Source organism: Canis lupus, chromosome 24, assembly GCF_011100685.1.
Source record: "Canis lupus familiaris isolate Mischka breed German Shepherd chromosome 24, alternate assembly UU_Cfam_GSD_1.0, whole genome shotgun sequence".
NCBI lineage: Eukaryota > Metazoa > Chordata > Mammalia > Carnivora > Canidae > Canis > Canis lupus.
The window spans coordinates 24,794,052-24,815,627 of record NC_049245.1 but is presented as its reverse complement, the minus strand read 5'-3'; the positions used below and the strand labels follow the sequence as shown (position 1 = coordinate 24,815,627).

Below are 21,576 nucleotides of genomic sequence, written 5' to 3'. Positions count from 1 at the left end.
ACCATAATGTCCCTCATCAGCTCTTTTCAAGGTGATTTCAGACTTACTGATGTGTTTGAATGCCTTGTCAAGTGGGTAAATGATCTTAATTTTCAAGGACAGATGTCTCTTGCTTTGCTCTTTTCCAAGCCTGAGGAAAAGGCTCCTGTACTCTGCAGCCATTCAGAAATTAAAATTGGTGGTTCTGTAGGAATGCCTGCCAAACCATGTACCTCATTTTTCAAGACATGATCAGGCTGCGCAAATCTTGAATATGTAGATTCTAAGCTGCAAGACTAGGATTTTTTAAAAAAAATATTTTATTTATTTATTCATGAGAGACACAGAGAGAGAGAGGCAGAGACACAGGCAGAGGGAGAAGCAGGCTCCATGCAGGGAGCCTGACATGGGACTCGATCCCGGGTTTCCAGGATCACGCCCTGGGCTGAAGGCGGCGCTAAACCACTGAGCCACCCAGGCTGCCCAAGACTAGGATTTTTAAAGTAAGTAAATAAATATTTTTAAAAAGGCATTTCAGTGTAGCAAGCTTCCCTATCCATTAAAAGTTTGAAATGATTTATTAAAATAAGATGTAAGAATTGTCTCATGTTTTGTTTAGGTTGGCTTTTCATCACAGCTGAAATATGCTTTACTCAGATTCACATGATTTTCTCTTTTTAACAAGATTTTATTCATTCATTCATTCGAGACACACAGAAACAGACATAGGCAGAGGGAGAAGCAGGCTCCCTCCAGGGAGCCTGATGCAGGATTTGGTCCTAGGACCCTGGGATCATAGCCTGAGCCGAAGGCAGACACTCAACCACTGAGCCACCTAGGTGCCCCTCACATGATTTTCTAAAGAAGAAAGAAGAAATTGAAACTGTCCATCTTTTCATGTTTTATTATTTTTCCTTTTCTTCTTGGTATTAATTACAGTTTTCTCTGGATCTACCACACACACACACACACACACACACACACACACGATTTTATTTTGTTGGGATGCCTGGGTGGCTCAGCCAGTTAAGCATCTGCCTTTGGCTCAGGTCATGATCTCAGGGTCCTGGGATCAAGCCCTACATCAGGCTCCCCACTCAGTGGGCAGTCTGCTTCTTTCTCTCCTTCTGCTTCTCCCCCTGACATGCTCCTCCACTCATGCTCTCTCTCTCTCTCTCTCTCTCTCTCAAATAAAATCTAAAAAAAAAAGAATTTTATTTTATAGTGTTTTGTGATCATTGCTAAGAGGTCCTCAGTAGATCTGTTAGTCTTCATACAAGTAAGTGAATTGCATGCACCCATGTGTATTTAGTCTCTCCATGTCCTCCTCTCTGTCTCCTCTCACCTGTTTCTGTGTGTTTCACATAATATTGCACAGTGAGCTCATTTCTAACATTAAATTTAATAGACTGGCTGATGTTCAATGCACATTAGCCTATTGCCATGCAGTCACTGTAGCTCATGGTGCAAAGCGTCGCTGATGGCGTTTCTGACTGCTAGAAAGACCTGACCTGCGATCTTTTGCACTGTTACCCTTATGATGAATTTCATGTATTCCTTATGCTTTTTAGTCAGCAGCTCTAGCCACCCTTTATCATTCATTGATTCCAAGAAATTCTTTTTTATTTAAGATTTTATTTTTAAGTAATCTCTATACCTAAAATGGCGCTCAAATTTACAACCCTAAGATCAAGAGTTGCATGCTCCATTGACTGAGCTAGCCAGGCTCCCCCATTCCAACAAATTCTTATTAGCTTGCTACTGTTAATAGCTTTGCCTCAAGGCAGTAGCTGTAAAACTTATTCTTACCTTCATGTGCACCTGTTCTTGTGTTGTCCCCACCAACCTTCTTTCATTTTGTCCTCCTATGCCACAATCACACCCTTTCTCCCACTAGTTTTCTCAGGAGTGGGGCTTAGCTATACTAGCAATGTCTAATATGTATTAGTAACTGGCCACTGATGACCCATCTGGTGACCCATCTCTAGCCACCATTGCAATTGGGAATCTCCAAGTTGTGTTTACCCAAGACTATATTAGCTATTCTTAGCCCTGCCTCTATAAAGAATCTCAGTTGTAGGTACATGAACAGGTGGCTATATTATTTTTTGTTTGTTCTAATGTAGATAGGCATTGGAGTCAGACTGCTCTATATTCTAATCTTGACCCACTATTTCCTAGCTTCCCAAATATCAGTTTCCTCTTCTCCAAAATGGGGATAGTAACAGTACCTATCTCACAGAGTCATTGCGAAGGATTAAGTGAGGTCACATGCATGAAGCTCTTAGCATAGTTCTTGGAACAGGGTAAACAGTGAGTTCTGGCACCTCTTTCTGGACTTGAATCACTTTTGTGGCACTTTAGACTGGGGAGAGGGGAGGCTTTGCAGAAGGTATAATTTATAAGCTATGTCTTAGAGGATAAAAAGGAGTTAGCATCCCAGTGGATAAAGAAGGGGGAAGGATTCCCAGCAGCAGTATGCTTAAGAACTATAAGAGAGCAAGGCCTGTTTGTGGAAATTGCATATAGTTTATCCTGACTGAAGGGTGAGCTAAAAGTGGGGAGGTGGGAGGAGGTGAGGCAGGAAAGATGATCAAGAACAGATCACAGAGAACCATGTAGAGCTCCTGGAGGAGTTTAAACTTGATCCTCCATCACTCCCTCCATCTGCATAATCTGGTTCCTCTGTTAAGCAGTCACATAAACTTCTTTAAGAGCAGCAATAGCTAAAAGGGGCAAGAGGGCAGCGAATTAGCCTCAAACGAACTGCATCTCTTTAAAGCTAATATTCCTCCTCGAGAATACTATATTAATTAAACATATGCCTTGCAAGATTCATTATTGTTTTACTTGTGTTCCCTGTTGGTTGTCTCATTCATTAATTGGCTGATTAGTAACCCTGAACTCTTGTATCTCACCACCCCCTTTTTGGCATTCCCTTTTTAATATACTATGCTGTTCCTCCTGGGACGTAAACTCCAGGACCCGTCCCTGGCCTGCTCGTGTTTGTTTTCTTTGCCCCTTGTGCCTGCCTCTGCTATAACATTTGTAGTATGTGTTAAGTAATCCTTAAGGTAACATTTTTATTATGTCATAAAAAGTGCATGGCAAATATATTATAACTCATGGACTTTGTTTAAAAATGAACGGATAATTTATTGAGTGTGTTACATGAGCCTTGCTCCCCTCCCCATTTCAGCTGAGACTTGCTGCTCATTTAGCCTAGCCTCCTATTGAGTGCTCCCACCCTGTGACATGCTGGGAAAGCAGACCCATGGTTGGCTAGAAATGACATCATAGTTTATGTACTCAATAAAAATTTAATTAAGTCATTACAGGAATTGCAGTCATCATTTAACCCTCTGATTTCTTCTGTTTAGTTTATTATTAAACATTCAGTAATACCAGTCACCAAATCCTGATGGCTTATAAAATAACTGCATGAATTTTAATAGCTTAAATAAATGGGAAAATATGAGTAACTGATATAAAAGGAACCTTTTCCTTGTGGTGGTGCTGTATGTATGGGTTTTTATGAAAAGCAAAGCATTATAGAAAGGATAAGAGTTTACTAAGAGAACAGCCCAACACTATCTGGGAAGAGTTTTTCATTTGGTTTGTCCATCTGTGTTTCCATCATGGGCAGGGTGCTCCATACAGAACCATCTGGCAGCAGGGCACAGAACCTGTATGCCAACAAACAAAAGCTTAAATGAGGGAATAAAATCCCAACAGAGGTTCACCAGAGGGAGTATCGAGCTTCCTTTGACTGCTGGGCTGTTTAGAAGGGCCCATTGGGGCAAGTCCAGTAGTTCAGGAAGCTGTTCTCACTCACCCTCACCTGTTGCCTGCATATCATGTGTCTGCACTGATCGAGCTTCCACCCTCTTCCAGGAACGGCCTTTTTCATGATCTAATGCAGCCTGGGTGATGATATCTGAAAGCCATTCCTAGCTGTGGCTGCTTGCCATCCTTCAGCTAGAGGGAAGAGGGAGAGGCAGCTTACAGGTCACTAGAGTTAGAATATAGGACCAGAGGTAGTGGAGCCTTGCTAATAGGGAATTCTAGCCCTGCTCTCCATTCTTCCTGGGTCATAGGCAGCCAGAATGTAGGTGCATCTCAAGAGGAGAAAGTGTGTTTGTATGTAACTGAACCTTGCTGGAAACTGAGTTTTGCATATTACCATGTTGCTGATCTCTGGAAATGCCCCTACAGATGGTGAAGTAGGTAAAGCACTTGTCTGGAAATCACAGTCTAATCCTGGCTCTGACAGTAGCTTTCTGTGTGACCTCAAGACAAGTCCCTACCCCTTTTTGGGTCTTAGTTCACCAATTTCTTGGAGGCATTGAGCTAGGTGATCTCTGATGACCCTTCCAGGTTTAAGGTTTACTGGTTAGATACAATACATAAACTAGCTCTGCTTAGCAGATTCAGTGAATGTTTGCACCTGAGATGCTGTTGCCTTTGTGTTTGACACCTCTGACGTCTGCTTGTGGCTCTGATTCTTCTTGCAAGATTAGGAGAATAACTTGTATGGGAGTAGGGAGAGCCCCAAAATGAGTATCAACATTTTAGGTTGTAGTCCTATCCTCCCACTTCAAAAGGAATGAACTCTAACTCTGGCTTGTTTCTTGACTCTGCCTTTCACCTCAACCCATTCTGGAAGATGATGCAATAAGACATTAGGCAGTACATATTTTTGAAATTTTAGAAACATGCAAGGTACTCAAAGCAGCAAAAAAGAGGAAACAAACAAAAGGGTGTCATTGGACAGAACACACTCTGTGTGACACTCAGGCCCTTGTAAGGATTCAGCCATCAGCATGCCAGTCTTAAACCCTGCTCTGGGCCAGGCCCTGGACTAGATGTTGGGGGTGCCAAGATTAATCAGACAGAGTTCCTTATGACCTTTGAGTAGCTCACAGACTAGTGAGAGAGACAGGTACATAAATATCTCTAAACCACATTGTATATCCAGGAGGAGGAATGTGGATAGAGCTCTAGGAACATAAAGGCTGGAGGTCTGATTTGGCCTGGACTGATAGTAGAGGGAAAGGTCATGGATTGTATTACCAGCTATATCTACTCTCACATTTTCCAGTTTGAGCTGTGCCATTCTCCTCCTCCTCCTCTCTTCCTCCTCCTCCTCCTCCTTCTCCTCCTCCTCCTCCTCTTCCTCCTCCTTCTCCTCTTCCTCCTCCTTCTTCTCCTTCTCCTTCTTCTCCTTCTCCTTCTCCTCCTTCTTCTTCCTTCTTTCATCATCATCTTCTTCTTCTTCTTCTTCTTTCTTCTTTCTTCTTTCTTCTTTCTTCTTTCTTCTTGTTTCTTCTTCGAAAATTATACCTATTAGAACTGGTTTTAGTTTTCTATAAGTGCAGAGCACTTTACAGTTTACTGGGGCTTTCAGCATACGTTGTTGAATTAATGAATGAATATATGCTAATTCATTTGCTGTTTAAACCAGCAAATGCCCTGTGTGTAGAGCATTTGAAATGCAAGGAAATAGAGAGGTTTGACTTGCCCGAGATGGCATCCTCTGTATACAGCAGAATTAGAACTTGAACCCAGGTTGTCTGACCAAACCCAGGTCCTTCTAGTACTCCTTTCTGCTCTACTTTCCAGATCAGTTATGAACCATGGAATTAAATCACTCCTTTGATTTATGATCCAAAGTTAAATCATCCTCCTGGAGGTAGGAATATGATGGAACATAAGGCACATGAACTTTGGACTCAGATGACTTGGATGCTAATCTCAGCTTTATCACTAATTTGCTGTGGGACTAGGGCCAGTCCCTTCACCTACCTGAGGCTCAGTTTTCTATGTATGTAAAAATGTGACTCTGGCACACCTACCCTCTGAATTCCAGTCACAGTTAGAGGAGATGATATCCATAAAGCACGTGGCCCAGAACCAGGTGCTTATTAGTAAATGGAGGAGATGACAGTGGGCATGGTTATGGTCAGGGTTGTTAAGCACAAATCTTATTCTCCATGTAAAGTTTCAGATAACTTGGTTGTTTCTAAAATCTGTCAGTTTAAATATCCAGTGAGTCCTTACTTATGTACTGCACATTACACCAGCCTTCTGCTGGGATGAAACATGGAGCAGGCTCTCAAGCATATTCCTAGAAGTCTGGAGGTCTGAGTTTTACCCTACTGAAGATATTCAGTGAGCTGTAGTATAAGACTCTGAAGGCCCACCTGGCTGTTCTCTGAGAAAAGTTCTACCAAGGTGTCAGTGGCCTCACTGGAATTGTATTTCAAAACAGTCTCTTAATCTTAACGGTCTTACTACTTCAGCCTGGCTTATTCCAGCTGGTTTATTCTCTCCTCCTCCCCACAGCCTCCTGGCTCTCCTTTCTCCTCAGCATCTCACTCCAGGTCCTCCCTCTCTCCCTCCTCTTCACACTTCTTCCTTCTGTCTTTGATACCACAGGCTCCTTTGAGTAGCCCTTAGGCATTTCCTAACCTGATCCTAGCGTTACCTTTCCAGTGTTACTGCCCATTTACCTTCCCTGGCATCCCCAGACATTTTCTTTCCTGCCTCTGCACCTTTGCACACCTTGTTCCCTTTGTCTAGAATGTCCTCTTTCCTCCAAGGGTCACATAAGCATTACTTCCTGGAGAACTCATCCCTTGCTCCCAGAGCAGAGATCATTTGTATGAAAATTAATTTATTGGGGTACCTGGGTGGCTCAGTGGTTGAGCATCTGCCTTTGGCTCAGGTCGTGATCCCAGGGTCCTGGGATCGAGTCCTACATCAGACTTCCCACAGGAACCCTGCTTCTCCCTCTGCCTATGTCTCTGCCTCTCCTTTGTGTCTCATGAATAAATAAATAATATCTTTTAAAAAATTAGTTTATTGTTTACCACCTTGGGGATAGAATTTGAGGCAACATATTACAGTTTAATTCTTTTTTACATGTCGGTTTTTCCATACTAGACTGTGTGCTCCTCCAGCTAAAAAACCATTTCTTATACTTTGTATTCATGGGGTCTACCATGAAGCCTGACATGTACCTGGGGCTCAGCTCATTAAACCAAGTTACTGCTTTGTGATCAGAACCCAAAAGAAGCTATCAAATTGGGGAGAATCCTGACAGATCAGGGAAACGGAGGTAGCCTAACAGTTCAACTGTTAGGGGCCTTCTCTCTCTGTTTTACTAGGAGTTTATCATAGTTAAGAGGCAAAAATAATATTTTTGGGGGTTTTCCCCCTTTTTTCATACTTTTGTTTTTGTCATTTTGTTTCTGTAGGTTAATTCTTATATCCTGAAGAAGAACATGATCCTTATGACAAATAATTTCTATGCGGCAATCTTGGGATATGATGAGGTAAGATCATTTGCCAAGCTTTAAGCAGAACATTGACTTCCCCCAAGAAAGACTTTTTTTAAATTAATTTTTTAAAAAGATTTTCTCTATTTATTCATGAGAGATACAGAGAGAGAGGCAGAGACATAGGCAGAGGCAGGCTCCCTGTGGGGAGCGCAATGCGGGAGTTGATCCCAGGACCCCAGGATCATGACCTAAACCAAAGGCAGATGCTCAGTCACTGAGCCCCGCCAGGTACCCCATTAATTTAAATTTTAATTAGTGAACACACAGTGCAATATTGGTATCTGGAGTAGAATTCAGGGATTCATCACTTACATATTGGTATCTGGAGTAGAATTCAGGGATTCATCACTTACATACAAAGACTTTTGGTGAGAAACTCTGAGGGAACCTTCAAGGGACATCATCACTATCTGCCATCACAGCTTAGAATTTATTTCCTCATTATCAGTGACTTGGCAACAGGAATGACTATGCCCAGCAATTTGCCTAGTGCTTGGAAAAAGAGCACAAATGGCATAATATGGTCAGATCATTCAGCTAGTAGCATTTATTGAGTCCTTGTGAGGTGCTAGATGTAGGGACAAAGGCAAATCAGTCACAGTCTCAGCCTCCAGAGATAGGAATACACATCTAAACAGTATGGGCTGCCAGACATCACACACTTTTATGGCTTTAATTATAAAAGCAATACATACTCATTTCAAAAACTCATAAAACTGCAAATAAGAGGTTGAAGTAGAAAATAGAAGGCTCCTTTCCTGTCCTGCCCAGTTCCCTGTCCCAGAGGAAAACTTTGTTAATAGTTTATTGGGTGTCCTTCCAGATGTTTGCATACACAGACATCTGTATATTTTCTTTACACAATGGGAGTCACACTACATGCACTATTCTGCACCTTGCGTTTTTCCGTGAACAATATATCTTAGGCCTCTTTCCACATCAGAACTTTTAGATCTCATTTTTTTCATTGTAAAATATATGTAACACCAAATTTACCATTTTTTTAAAGGATTTTATTTATTTACTCATGAGAATACACAGAGAGGAGAGAGAGGGGCAGAGACACAGGCAGAGGGAGAAGCAGGTTCCATGCAGGGAGCCTGATGTGAGACTCGATCCCGGGTCTCCAGGATCACGCCCTGGGCTGAAGGCGGCGCTAAACCGCTGAGCCACCCGGGCTGCCCAAAATTTACCATTTTTAAGTTACAGATTTTAGTGGTCTTAAGTGCATTCACATTGTTGAGCAGCTGTCACCACCATCCACCTTCAGAACTTTTTCCATCTTCCTGAACTGAAGCTCTGTACCCATTAAACCCTTACTCTGCCCTCAGACTTCTCCCAGCCCCTGGTAACCACCACCCTCTCCTTGCTGTCTGTGAATTTGAATCCTCTGAGTATCTCATGTACTCTTTTTTATTTTATTCTTTTATGACTGGCTTATTTCACTTAGCATAATGCCCTCAGCGTTCACCCATGTGGTAGCATCTGTCTCATTTTTTTCTCCCCACTGTTATTATGGAAATTTCAAAAATACCGAAAAGGTAAAAAAATGCTGTAATGAACACCTGTATGCACACTAACAGGGTTCATCATACCTCATCTTTTTAACAAAACATGTGCTTTTATGCTTATTTTGTGGTGACCTCCAGCTTTTTAATACAAGCAGCACTACTTCTGGAAAATAGGCCTGGAACTCCCCCATCCTCAACTCCGTTCACCCACCCTGGACTCCACAGCATTTGCTACACTAGTGTTAACTGTCACCCCTGCTGGATGGGGACTTCTTCTGGGTAGTGGCAGTGTCTGCTGTGTGTGCATTTCTTTTGCTTGTCATGGTACCTGGCATGTGGCAAGTGAAGAATGAGGAAGGGAGGAAAGGCATAAAGGATGAAAGTAAGAAATGAGTTCAGGCTGGAGGAAGTGTTATCAGTCTGAAGATAATAATTAAAGTCAGGAGATAAGCTTACAAAAATAGGACTATTTGCAGTTAAAATGGAGACCTCCTGATTCTCAATCCACCAAATATCTTCAATTATTGGAGAGCAATTTAGATTGCATACTACACACGTCATTGATTTAACATGAGTTTTGCGGGAGTGGGATGGCAGTCCCACTGAAGTTGGACAGCGCCGTTCTACAGCACTTTTCCTAGAATGTTGCTTGGGTTGTGCCCCTATCCTGGCCACTTTCAGAAACTTCCTGTTTTCTATTATATTAAGTCCAAATTCCTCCATGGCACTTTTAGGCCTTCTGTCAACTGTCCCCAACATGTCCTATCCACTGTTATCTCCCATGGTTTTTGAGTGTGTAACCTTCTTTCCAAGTGAGGCCATTTGCCCCACTGCTCCGTGGACATCCTGTGCTTGACTGAAGCTCTCCTGGACAACTAGGTGTGGAGGGCAGTGGCCAAGTCTATCAGCTTTAGGTCTGAGGGCCTGGTTCAGGGCCTGGTACCTTGCAGGCACTCTCTGTATGAATGTTCAGTGAACCAATATATTCTCTCTTAGAATGTAGCTCTCTAAACATTCTCCATTCTTAAAGGCCCCCTTCTCCACAAAGCTTTCCTGACCTCTCTAGATCTGTTTGTTTACTCTGAATTTCAACATCATCCATCCATCCATCCATCCATCCATCCAACAGGTATAAAGTGCCTACCATATGGGATGCACTGGGAATATTTTGGTGAATAAAACAAACATGGTATGGTTCTTTCCCACTGGAGCTTACCTTCTAGTGGGGATATGGGCAATAAACAGGTAAACAAGCAAATAAAGATCTGGTTACAAGTAGAATGTCATAGAAGCTAAGACTGAAGACTGAGGAGCCAGCCATGCACAGGGTATACCTTGGAGTCTCCCTGTACAGATTGGCAGTTGTTCATTCTCCTGAATTTAATCTTGTGCTGTTGTTTGGTATGCACTAGCTTGTCCCTTCAACTAGATTGTCAGCTGCCTATGACCTGAGACCATTTTGCTGTGACTCTGTGTTCTCAGCATCAGGGTAAGCACATCATGGTGTCAAAATCAGTCTTCTGAGTGAGACTGCCACTCCAAACCCTTAACCATACCCAGGACTCTCAAGGCACAGGCTTCCTCTCAATTACTCTAGACCTAGGTGTCCCAGTCTCCTGAAGCATGCTTTTCTGTGTCGTGAGGGAAAACAGGCAGGTCCCATAGTAAGTTGTGGGAAAATTGATATGCAAACTAATATTTGGCTGCCAAACACTCTTTTTCCTTTCCTGATTTCTCTCTCAGAACCAGTCTCCCATTTGTTTTCACTGACTCATAGCAGTTGGGTGGAAAGAAGGCTGAAGTGTTGGGTTCATTGATTTATTTAGCCATTTTTATCCCCCACCCACCCCCACCCCCTGCCGCCCTGTACTCTGTGTTAGGTACTGCATCGTAAATAGAGCTAGTTGGGCATCATCCCTTAAACTCACCAGTGCATTCTGGTCCTGAGTTTACTATCAATTAGCTAGATAACCTCCAAGCCTCTGTGTACTTATCTTTCAAATGGGGATAATAATATCTGTTCTTGGCATACGTAGTCATCAGGTGTGTGAAAGAACTCTGACAGCCTGGAATAGTCAGGTGTTATCACTGTTAATCTGAGTCCTGAGTCATCCTTTTCTTTCTGACTGATTATGGACTTGCCCCTTTCCAAGCCATCTCACCCATTGCTAGGCGTGCCTATTTGCAGCAGGCCATGGCTCCCATGGCTTTTGCTGTCCTGTGCTCTATTGCTCATTCTCTAGGTCCTCATGACACCCGCTACCACTCCTGTTCCTTTCCATGTAGCACATGTGGGTCGCTGCCAGCAGCACTCCAGTTTGTGCCCAGGGCACTTCAGACACAGGCAGGCTGTTGTGTTAGCAAATAGCTTGGAGAATGGTGATGTGCCTGAGCTTGTTCTTGGGCCCTGTCCCCATCTGCCAGAAGAAGCTGATTTTCCTGACTCAGCCATTGTACCAGCACAGCCTCTTAAGCTGGGGAATTACAGGGATGTTTAGCAGGGGGCATTTGGAATAGGTTGAATGTTTTTCCACCAAACTATCAGCACCCCATCCTGGATTTGGCCCTTCCTGGCAGAAAGCCTAAAGTCAGACCTCAGATGCCACCATGTCCCAGAGGCCAGCCCACAACATCACACTGAAGACATGATCTGGGGTCTTCGTATAATGCTTTGCCACTTATAGAACCTGTCTTGGCTATTATCTCTGAATTCTCACAACAGTGCTGTGGGCTGGATCTTGCTGTGTTTGTTTGGCTCATGAGAAACTGAGGCTCGAGAAGGGCTGGTGGCTTTCAGCGGGCCACACAGAGCTGCCATTTGAATGTAGGTGGTCTGATCCCTAGATCTCACTGTTGATTGAACTATATCCACAGCTGCCTACCAAAGCAAGCTCCTGATCCTTGTATCTGACGTACTACATTTAACAAAATACCTTTACATGATCTGACTCTTATAATGCAAAGATGCTGTGTGTAGGGCAAGCAGTTTCATCTGTTTCATAGATGAGTAGTGAATTGCCCACCATCTCTAAGCTTAGTAGCAGCAGAGCCAGGACTTGATCAGGCCTTCTGACTTCTGAGTCCCAGTCAGTGTTTTGTCTGGTCTACATGACCTTGGCACCTGGACAGTCCCTGAGGAAGCTACTCTGGACAGAGTAGCTTCTTGGGGCCTTTCCCTTCAGTCACCCTCACCCCATGAAGCCGACTCTCCCTTCTCTTTCCCTTAGAGGTCCAAGCTAGGATATGGCCCTAGTCCAAGGCCCAAGTGCTGCTGATTAGCCTCTGTGACATTGGGCTTCTTAACATAGCCCTTTTCTGTGCTGCAAAGGACAGTATTAGGCACACACACACATAGGCTCTGTGAGCGTTCCTTTTTTGGCTCATGGCAGTCCTCCGAATGGCCTATTTCTGTACTTGAGGCCGTGTCAGCCATGACCAACCCAGAGATGGTTGACAGTGAGGCCAAGGTGCCTGTTTTCCTTCCCCATAAAGCTAGCTGCCTTGCAGATGTGTGCCCTTGGACCAGGAGAGAAGGTACAGCCTATGCCCAAATCTGTTTCTGGGGAAAAAATACCCACCCACACTACTCTGTGCCCATTCCTTACAGATAGCAGTAGGAGCATTGTGGCACCATTTCTCTTCCTGGCCTCATAAGTATTGCTGGGTCAAGTATGGTGCGGGAGAGTCGAGGGAGCTATGGCCTAGGAGGGCAGCCATACATGAACCCCATTTCCACATTAATCTTAGCCAGTCACTTGCCCCCACCCCCGACTCCCATGTCCTTCCTTTGCATAAAATGAAAAGTTTGGATCTGATGCTCTCTGAAGACCCTTTCCAACTCTACCATGTAGCTGCCCTATTTCTTTCTTGTAGTGTCTGTAAGGCCTTTCCAGTCCAATTCTGTGGTTTCCAGCATATTCACAATATCCCCAGCTCTCTGGAAGACCAATTGTACTATGTGTTCCAGGGGATCCTTTCAGATGACCATGGGCTGGCTGCTGCCCTCTGGAGAACCTTCTTCAACCAGAAATGTGAAGACCCTCGACAGCTTGAATTGTTGGTGGAGTATGTGAGGAAACAGGTGAGCAGCTCTACCCCTCGCCTCCAGAGGCTCATGGAAAGCAAGTCTTTCCTGAGGACTGTGGATGCTGGACTTGCAGAGGATTGGGAGAGGTTGAGTTTCCATAGGCCAATCTGAGGTTATTCTGACCATATCACGTTAGCAGCCTAGCCATGAGCTGGGGTGGGGATGGGGAATGAGATAGAAGAGGCACTGAGTAGTCAGCTCTCAAAAACTTTTAGGCGTTCATTCACTACACCTTTGATTGCCTGTTATGTGCCCAGTGCTCTATGAGACCCCGGGCACACACAGTCCTGTAGGCTATGGGAATGGGGTACAGTGCAGTCACCCACTGTAACCCCCTCTGTCCCCACTTCGAAGCTCCAAGGCTCATGTTTCCCCCTCCTGATTTCTAGCAGGACCAGACTCCAAGCAGCATTCCACAGACATCCCTCGAGCCTCTTCCCACGCCTCATTCCCCAACCTCCTCTTCCCCCAAGGCTCCCTGACACTAAAACTTCTTTTTTTTTTTTTGACACTAAAACTTCTAATAGAAAACTCCAGTGTGAGGACTGCTTAACTACATAGTTTTCCTCGAAACCATGGCTTCACTTCTTGATCTCTGTCCCCTGATCCTGTACTGATGGGAAACCCATACCTTATAGATGAGTGAACTGAGTGACAGGGAACAGGAACATAAGGGCTTTTCCAGGGTCTCCCATGAGTCAGATGGCACAGCTGGCCTACAACCCCAAGCTGGTGATTCATGTAGCCACTAGAGGCCTTAGCTGCTCCAGACAGTTCATCAGCTCAGGCTGTCCCATGAGTCACACCTTTGCTTCTTGGGCTTGGGCCTGGCCCTGTAGCTGAAGGGGCCTCACCCCAGTTATTCTCTTATTCACCTGTATCCACAGCCTTCAAGCCTTCAGCAGCCAGGAAGGGGAAGGCCAGGCCCTGGCTCTGGGGGAGAAGACAGAGCCAGCAGGAACAGCTTGTTGATCGCTAGAAAAATCACACAGTGGGGCTCTTCAGACCCAGACAGTAGAGAACCCCCAGAAGCCAGGACTTCTGTTTGATTATTCTTCAAATCTGACAGAGCTGGGAGAAGGCACTGTGGCCAGAGGGCTCCACCCACAGAGAACTCTTGAGACTCACACTGTTGACTGGACTCACTGTCAGACACAAGTAGCAGTTGGCAAAGCAAATGCTGAGTTTTTTGAGAGACCAGCTTAACTTTTCCATCTGCCATGGTGGGCTTGTGCCAGGGGCCACAACAAGGGCATAGCTGGGACCTCTCTGAGGGCTCTAAAACAAGGGACTGCACACCAGGGCCCCTAGAAGAAGTCCCATATTGTCCAATGAGAGGCAGGCAATAGAAAAACAGTGATGGGGCTCTTAAGGAATCAGGGAGCTTTGATGGGGACCCAGTCCTGTCAGCAAAACATCTGAATATCTGTTGTGCCAGGCACTCTGTTGAGGAAGTAGAAATTCATAGGACCCAGACCTGTCCTTGAGCCAGCTCATGGTTTAGCGATGAAGCCAGTCAGGCACAAGGCTAACCCTGGAATAAGTCAGTTTGTGATGTGATACAGGTAGAAACAAAGTGCTGTGGAAGGCCAAAGAAAAGCAAGACTAAGTATGAGTGCACTGCTCGGGAAACCAAAGAAGCTGGGTCCTGAGCAGACTAGTTCTGCACCATAATCCTAGTTGGCTTGGTGGGTAGCCCAAGACCCAGTCAGAGGTTATGGTGAGATTCCCAGCGCAGAAGATGGACAGAGTGGTAGCATCAGGGACAGAAATGGAGTTGTTGGAAAGAGGAGTATATTTTAGGGAAGGTAATAGGTCAGTTGCTCTCCTTGCTCTGGAAGACAACAGGACATGTGGAGATCTAGACCTGAGGTATCTGTGAGAGGTAAGTTGAGTTCAGGGGTCAGCAGCCTGAAGGTGAAACAATAGGAGTGAAGGAATTCTTGAAGAGGGAGATGATCCAGGGACTAAGATGAGGCCTCCAGACTCCTGTCCCTTCCCTTTCTCCCAAGTGCCTTCTCACCCCACAATGGAGCCTCATCTCTCTGAATCCAGTGCTCTCGCTCCTGATGTGATACACATCTCCCCTTGATAGCATTTCTCATTCTGCTGTCCTCCTTACTAGCAGCAGCCTGGGGAGGATTTCCCAGAGACCACCTTCATCTCCTGAGACTTGGCCACTCATTAGATCACCTGCCTCTTGCAGAACTACCCATATCTCACCTTCTCCACAGCTATTCCCCATTCTCCATCACAGGAGTCGCTTCTCCGCTTGCTGTTCAGGAGGTGAAGCTGGGCCCACTGGCCAGCATGGTGGTCCACTAATCGTGGGCTTGGGGCTCACTAGAGAACATTAGGGACATACATAGTTAAAATTTAAAAAGTGCCAGTGACTAGCAGTGTACATATGTTGTATCATTTCATCTTTTCATGAGTCCTGTGGGGTGCATGTTACTATCCCTCTCTCAGACAAGGAAACTTAAATCTCAGAAAAGGGAATTGGCTCACCTTGAGTACCATTCCTGCCCTGAATAGACAGATAAAACACACACACACACATCCCAAGGACATGTCTCCCCAGTACATCCTCCCTAGAAAGTTCTTGCAGTCCAGAAAATCAGGGCATGTATGTCTGTCTATCCAGAGGTATGATGGGGAGTTCCCTTAAACCTTTCTAATGAGCTTCCCCAGTGATGTGTTTCTCCCAACCCACTTTAATGAAATAATCTGAGAGATCAGAGATCTGCTGTGCCAGGACATGGGACGGGCAGGTCCCCTCCACAAACCTCCCCCCGCCCACCATCCTCTCCATTGGAAGGCTGGTTCCGTATGACATCTTATGTCTCTCCTGCCCTTGTCCCTGTCTTGTTTCCTGCTCTCCCTGTTGCAGATGCAGTACCTGGACTCCATGAATGGGGAGGATCTGCTTCTGACAGGGGAGGTGAGCTGGCGCCCTCTCGTGGAGAAGAATCCTCAGAGCATCCTGAAGCCCCATTCCCCAACTTATAACGACGAGGGTCTTTGATGGGCTGATGCCTCTGAACAGCTGGCCAGCTGGCTTTGAGGAACTGCCAGGAGAGAGGTGCTTGTTTGGCCCAGAACCCTGCAGAAAGTGGCCTGAACTGACCTTCAAACAGCATCTGTCAAATATCTGGCCCCATTTGTGTTGATTTTCCTCTTAGTATGCCCAGAAGTCTGATCTGGTGGACTATAGTGCTGGGAGAACCCTTAGCTCTTCTGAGGAATCCACCCCTCAGGAGAAGCCTGGAGCAAGAGCTTTCCAGCACACACTCCCCTGGTCCCTCCAGCAACTACGTGATTGACAACTTTTCCTAAAGGCCCCAGAGAGTTTGGGATAGGTTAGAAAGGGGACACTTCCACCAAGGGCCCGCTGTGGCCAAGGGGCAGTTTGGAATGCTGCTGAGTCAAGACGGGTAACCATGCTCTGTCCTCTGGCTTTGAGCCATGGGGTTGAGTTGGCCATTAAAAGAAACAGAGACTTATCTCTGCCATGGCTCTTCTTTATTCCGGGGTTTTTAGAAACTTATCTGAGATGGCAGTTGCCATAAGTTGAGGACCCCACCCAGCTCAGTTAGAGACAGGGAGGGCAAGAGGTCAGGAAGGTCTCTGCTGCTGCTCTTATCTCCAGTTGATGGAGATGTCCCTGTTATGTCCAAGGCATAGCCTGCTAGGCTCCATCCTCTGGGACCCAGGAGGCCTCTGATGGCCAAGGGGCTTGTCACATCCTGAGTCATTTGGAAAGAAGTTCCAAGAACTTAGGTCCTTTTGTCACTTCCCTACCGAACGGGGTGAGGAACATGCTGTCTTTCCTCTCTTGACTCCCTTTACGTGAGATACTGGGGAGAAGAGGAGAAAATTATTTCTGACTTAGTTGTACCATCCCAGGGCCAAGCCCGTGCCCAGCTTTCTAACCCCATCCCAACTTCTGGAGCATGTGCTGCAGAGTCAGCTCAGTCTGTGCACTTGAATCAGTCCCCTCCTTCCTGAGTATGGGTCATTTCTTGGGGAATTTTCTTTGCATTGAAGAAAGAGGGCGGGGAACCATATTGCCCCTCCTTCCCCCATCAAACTTCCTTCATTTAACTTGCTATAAAATGAGTCATATAAAGAAATTCTATATGGGTGAGGTATATCCCACTTCTGTGAAAACATTACAAATCAGACCGCCTTCTCTGAGTTTATTTAAGATGCTTTTGTTGCGAGCGGAGTTCTAGAGTGAAGCCCCCTCTGTGTGTGTGAGATAGTAACACCTTGTAACTCATTACAGCTGGGCACTATTTACATAAACCAGAGCTGAGCCAGGCAGGAATTTGCTGATTAATTTATTTTTAATGGAGTGAAGTATACCATGTACCAAAATAAACTTTACTGTGTGTACCTAACTGCTCCTGGAATGGATGGAAAAATTAATGGAACAGATTTTGGCTCCCAACTCCACACATTAATTCATATATAAAAGTTATTTGAGCCTTAACCCATTTGCTGCCCAGGGCAGCTCCCCAGCCACAGATCCCAGCCCACAGCACCAGTTCAGCTACTGGGCTTGCTTGAGAATCACAGAATTGCAGATTTTTTTAAAAAAAAGATTTTATTTATTTATTCATGATAGTCACACAGAGAGAGAGAGAGAGAGAGAGAGAGAGAGAGGCAGAGAGAGAAGCAGGCTCCATGCAGGGAGCCCGACGTGGGATTCGATCCCGGGTCTCCAGGATCGCGCCCTGGGCCAAAGGCAGGTGCTAACCCGCTGCGCCACCCAGGGATCCCCCAGAATTGCAGATTTAGAAGAAACTTTAGAGGTCACTTAGTCCAGCTCAGGTCCTGAACTTGACTCCTCTTCTCAGCATTTCAGCTGGCCTATGTCCATACAGGCCGTTTTTTAATACCTCTGCCTGCAGAGCCAAATCCTGTCTCCATAAGCTGAGTAATCATCAAACGGTGCAATTTGCAATATGGAGCTGCCTTTTAGAGAGCCGAATTGTATCTATCAGGTGGGGGATGTCCCAAAGCCCTCAATTCCAGCTGTCAGCATCTTTCACCCACTACACACCCCCTTCCCTTTCAAGATAAAATCCAGGTCCCTGGAGGCTGCAAGGCTCTTCTTAATTTGACCTGTGTTTGTTTCTGAGTCTCTAATTCATTTTTTCTCTGAGCAAACTGAACCGCTTAGGGTTACCTGAAAAGATCACGCTGTATGTTTCCTCCACCTGGCATCCTCACTTCCCCTTCTGACTAGAGAAATCCTATGTGTGCTCAAATACCCACCCCCATTACGTCTTGTCTGCCCCAGGTGGAAACTATTATTTTTTATACCCACTCTCCATCCTGCATTGTGAGCTCCTTCAGAGTGGGCACTGTGTTTGGGTCAATCGCCTTTGTTTTTCTAGTGCCCTAGGAGTGCCTGGCTCACAGTAGGCATCAGTATAAACTTTGACAAATGGAAGAAGGAATGAATAATTAGATCATCAGTCATTATCAGTACAAGCCCTATGAAAAAATCCCTTTCTGGATCATTCTCTGACCTATAGTTCAGCTTATTTTAGCAGTTCAGTATGAAGTACCTCCATTGACCTTTGCATAGAAATGAAAGCTAAATGTTCATTCTGTAGCTGCTTTTTTCTTTCACTCTCTCTTTTTTTAAGTAGTCTTTACACCAACATGGGGGTTGAACTCGGCGACCCTGAGACCAAGAGTCACGAGTCACATGCTCCACTGCCTGGGCCAGCAAGGTGCCCCTCTAGCTACATATATTTCTACTGTAAGTTGTTATTATACAAAACAAGTGAAGGATATTTCTTGCTCTCAGGGAGATTGCTCTTTAGAAATAATTGTAATTTATTTATATTCTGTATACGTCCATAAAGGATCACAGCAAATTAAAAGACACCATTCTAATAAAACTGCAAAGTGATTAAAACAAAATTTAAGGGGATCCCTGGGTGGCTCAGCGGTTTGGCGCCTGCCTTTGGCCCAGGGCGTGATCCTGGAGTCCTGGGATCGAGTCCCGCGTCAGGCTCTCGGCATGGAGCCTGCTTCTCCCTCCTCCTGTGTCTCTGCCTCTCTCTTTCTCTCTGTGTCTATCATAAATAAAAATAAATAAATCTTAAAAAAAAACAATTTAAAAGATAAGATGCAAGTATTAGGAAGTGGGGAGAGAAGTAATCATGTCAGAAAACCTATACTGCTAATAACCAACTTTCACAGGATTTTTGGGGTAATTTATAAAGTAGTTTTAACACATTGTCTCACAGCAGTCCTGTAAAATAGGTATCCTCATCGTTCTTACCGCTTTTCCATGGGTGAGGGACTAAGGCTCACGTCATCTGGGCACAGGAAGAACCGGCTCAGAGTGCCCCAGTTTCCATCTTCCAACCCCGGGGCCCTTGCTCTCTCCCCATCCCACACTGCCCCCCACAGGCCAGTGAGGAAATCTGCAACTGAGTGTAAAACCTTGCTCTGAGTTTCCTGGGAGCCAAAGACAGAAATGGGAGTCAAGGTTCTAAGTATCTTGTTACATAAAAGGAAGTATACTTATTCATCAGAAGAAAGAAATGTTTCAGAGAAGAATATATTACAGGGGTTTTAAATGAGATACACTGAACAATGCAGTGAATAGTACCTCTAAGATTGCAGTTTTGCCCAAAAGTTTGAGAACTGTAAGTAATTGCTGTTTCTTACATCAAGCTGAGATTAAAGCCAAGGCCCCAGTTCAGCTGGATTTTTTTTTTTTTTTTGCGTTTCTGTTCTGTATTAGACACTGCTTAGTATTTTTACTTGCTATCTCTTAATCTTCAGTGACAAATCTGTGTGGTGGTATTAAATTCCTGTTACCATTGAGGGAAACTACATGAAGCTCAGGGTGGCCCAAACTGACTCTGCATGCAGACTCAAGTGGTTCTGAGACCAAGTCCGATGCATTTAGTTTTAGAGAAGTACCAGATGGGGAAAGGGGCCGTTGTGCCACGGTTAAAAAGTAATAGGAAGCCTTAATTGATATTCCAGCTGCATGGGCTTGTGTGGACAGATTCCCAAACTAACAGGAAAAATCAGAACAAGGGGGTTAGACATCAGAAAAGCCCTGAAGGGACTCAGGACATAAAAGGAGGGACAAAGTTTAGGAAGGTGGAAAGAAAAACAGGAAATGAGCTACCTAGAGGAAGGCACGGAATAGGAAGCTTCTTCAGACTCAAGTGGACCAGCTGAGTGGTTTGTTAAAGGCAGATAAAGGTTGCAGAGAGCCTAGTGGGGGACAGCCTGGGTAATGCTGCACCTGGTAGGCATTCTGGGTAAGGACTGTGACCCTCTGGGAGTGAAGATGTACAGCAGTGTGCAAGGTAGATTGGCTCAGTCAAGAACTAGCCATCTAGGTTTGGGAGCCTGGGGGGTGATTGTAGGGATTCAAAGGGAAGCTCAAACCCCAGAGGTGTTTCAGAGAAATCATGAAGACTTGATGCCTCCTGGCATGTGGAGCCTGAAGAGAGCAGCCTAGAGCTCTCCTGGGAACAGGGGATGGCGAAGTCAGGCAGAAGAGGGAAGCTCAAAGAGAAGAATCCTCTGTAGTGTTTTTTTTTTTTTTTTTTCTTCCAAGTGCTAATTATATTATGGGATAGACAGGGCAGGGATTATTGCCCCATCATGCAATAGGAGGACAGGTCCACTGATAAGCAGCCACAAATTGATGCAAGGTGACCCTGTGGCAAAGCCAAACAATCTCCTGTCTTTTGAACCCTACTCCATTGCTTTTGGTGTATGTAGGTTGTATCTGTATGGGAGCCAGTCTGGTGGAAGGTGCTCCAGGGAAGGCAAGAGAGGGACTGGACTTCAGGGGATGATTAGGAGGGAGGGGTCTTTAAGGGCTTTGGTCTTGTCTTGGGTGTAGTGTAGAAGGGGCACTTGAAATCATGAAAATGGATGAGCTTCCAGAGGTGAAATGTAGGGAGTGAAATGACCCACTACCAGTCAGCGACTGGGGTGGGTGTGGGAGAAAGCATTCCAGGGTGGGGTGGGGTGGGGCAGGTGGCAGCAAGTGTTGGGGAGGGAGGAGTAGGAGAAGTAGGAACTATGGTAGGAAGTAGAGGCTGGAGGAGAAGTCAGGGGAGAGGAGAGCTTCTAGAAGGAGGAGGTTCTTAATGCTGCATCCTGCAGAGTAGGGGCCAGGGAGTAAGTGAATGAGGCTTAAGGGCTTTAGAGATTATGAAGAGTTAAGAAAGGGTATGGCAGCAGCTGTGATATCTTGGTATGTGGCTAGCTGAAGAGAAATGGAGAAAAATTGGGCAGGAGTTAGGAGAGTAGGTAAGAAGGTGTTTTCAGCACAGAAAAGAATAGGGTAAGAACTAAGGTGTTTTCAGCACAGAAAAAAGCTGAAGATGCACATGGGGGTGAGAGGGAGCCTGATTAAATGTAAAGCACTCAGTGGAGTAGGAAACTTCCTTTTTTTTTTTTTTTTCATGTTAAGTAGGAAACTTCTTGTAAATGTTAGGAATTATTAGATCCCTCTGGACATGGGAGCCTGGTCTTGAGAGCAAGGGCCTGCCTTTGGAGGGGAGGAGGGAACTCTTTTCTGAAACCAGATATTGGAATATAGACGGGGACAAGGGGTTTCTGAGGTGAGGGCTGAGAGGGAAAGGCCAGCCCTTTC

General features: G+C 45.2%; 1 protein-coding gene across 6 annotated transcripts in view; it reads left to right on the top strand.

The window, feature by feature from the left end:
- Positions 1 to 17,323, top strand: part of UQCC1 (ubiquinol-cytochrome c reductase complex assembly factor 1) — a 96,624-nt gene extending 79,301 nt beyond the window's left edge. For 4 of the 6 annotated variants that reach the window (XM_038572105.1, XM_038572106.1, XM_038572104.1 and 1 more), the window contains 3 exons: positions 7,239 to 7,316; positions 12,801 to 12,914; positions 15,811 to 17,323. In XM_038572105.1, coding sequence (XP_038428033.1) covers positions 7,239 to 7,316; positions 12,801 to 12,914; positions 15,811 to 15,945 — 327 coding nt within the window. In that variant the 3' untranslated portion in view covers positions 15,946 to 17,323. The remainder of the gene's footprint in view (positions 1 to 7,238; positions 7,317 to 12,800; positions 12,915 to 15,810) is intronic. The other 2 variants (XM_038572107.1, XM_038572108.1) reach the window with 2 other exon arrangements.
- The last annotated feature ends 4,253 nt before the right edge of the window (positions 17,324 to 21,576 follow it).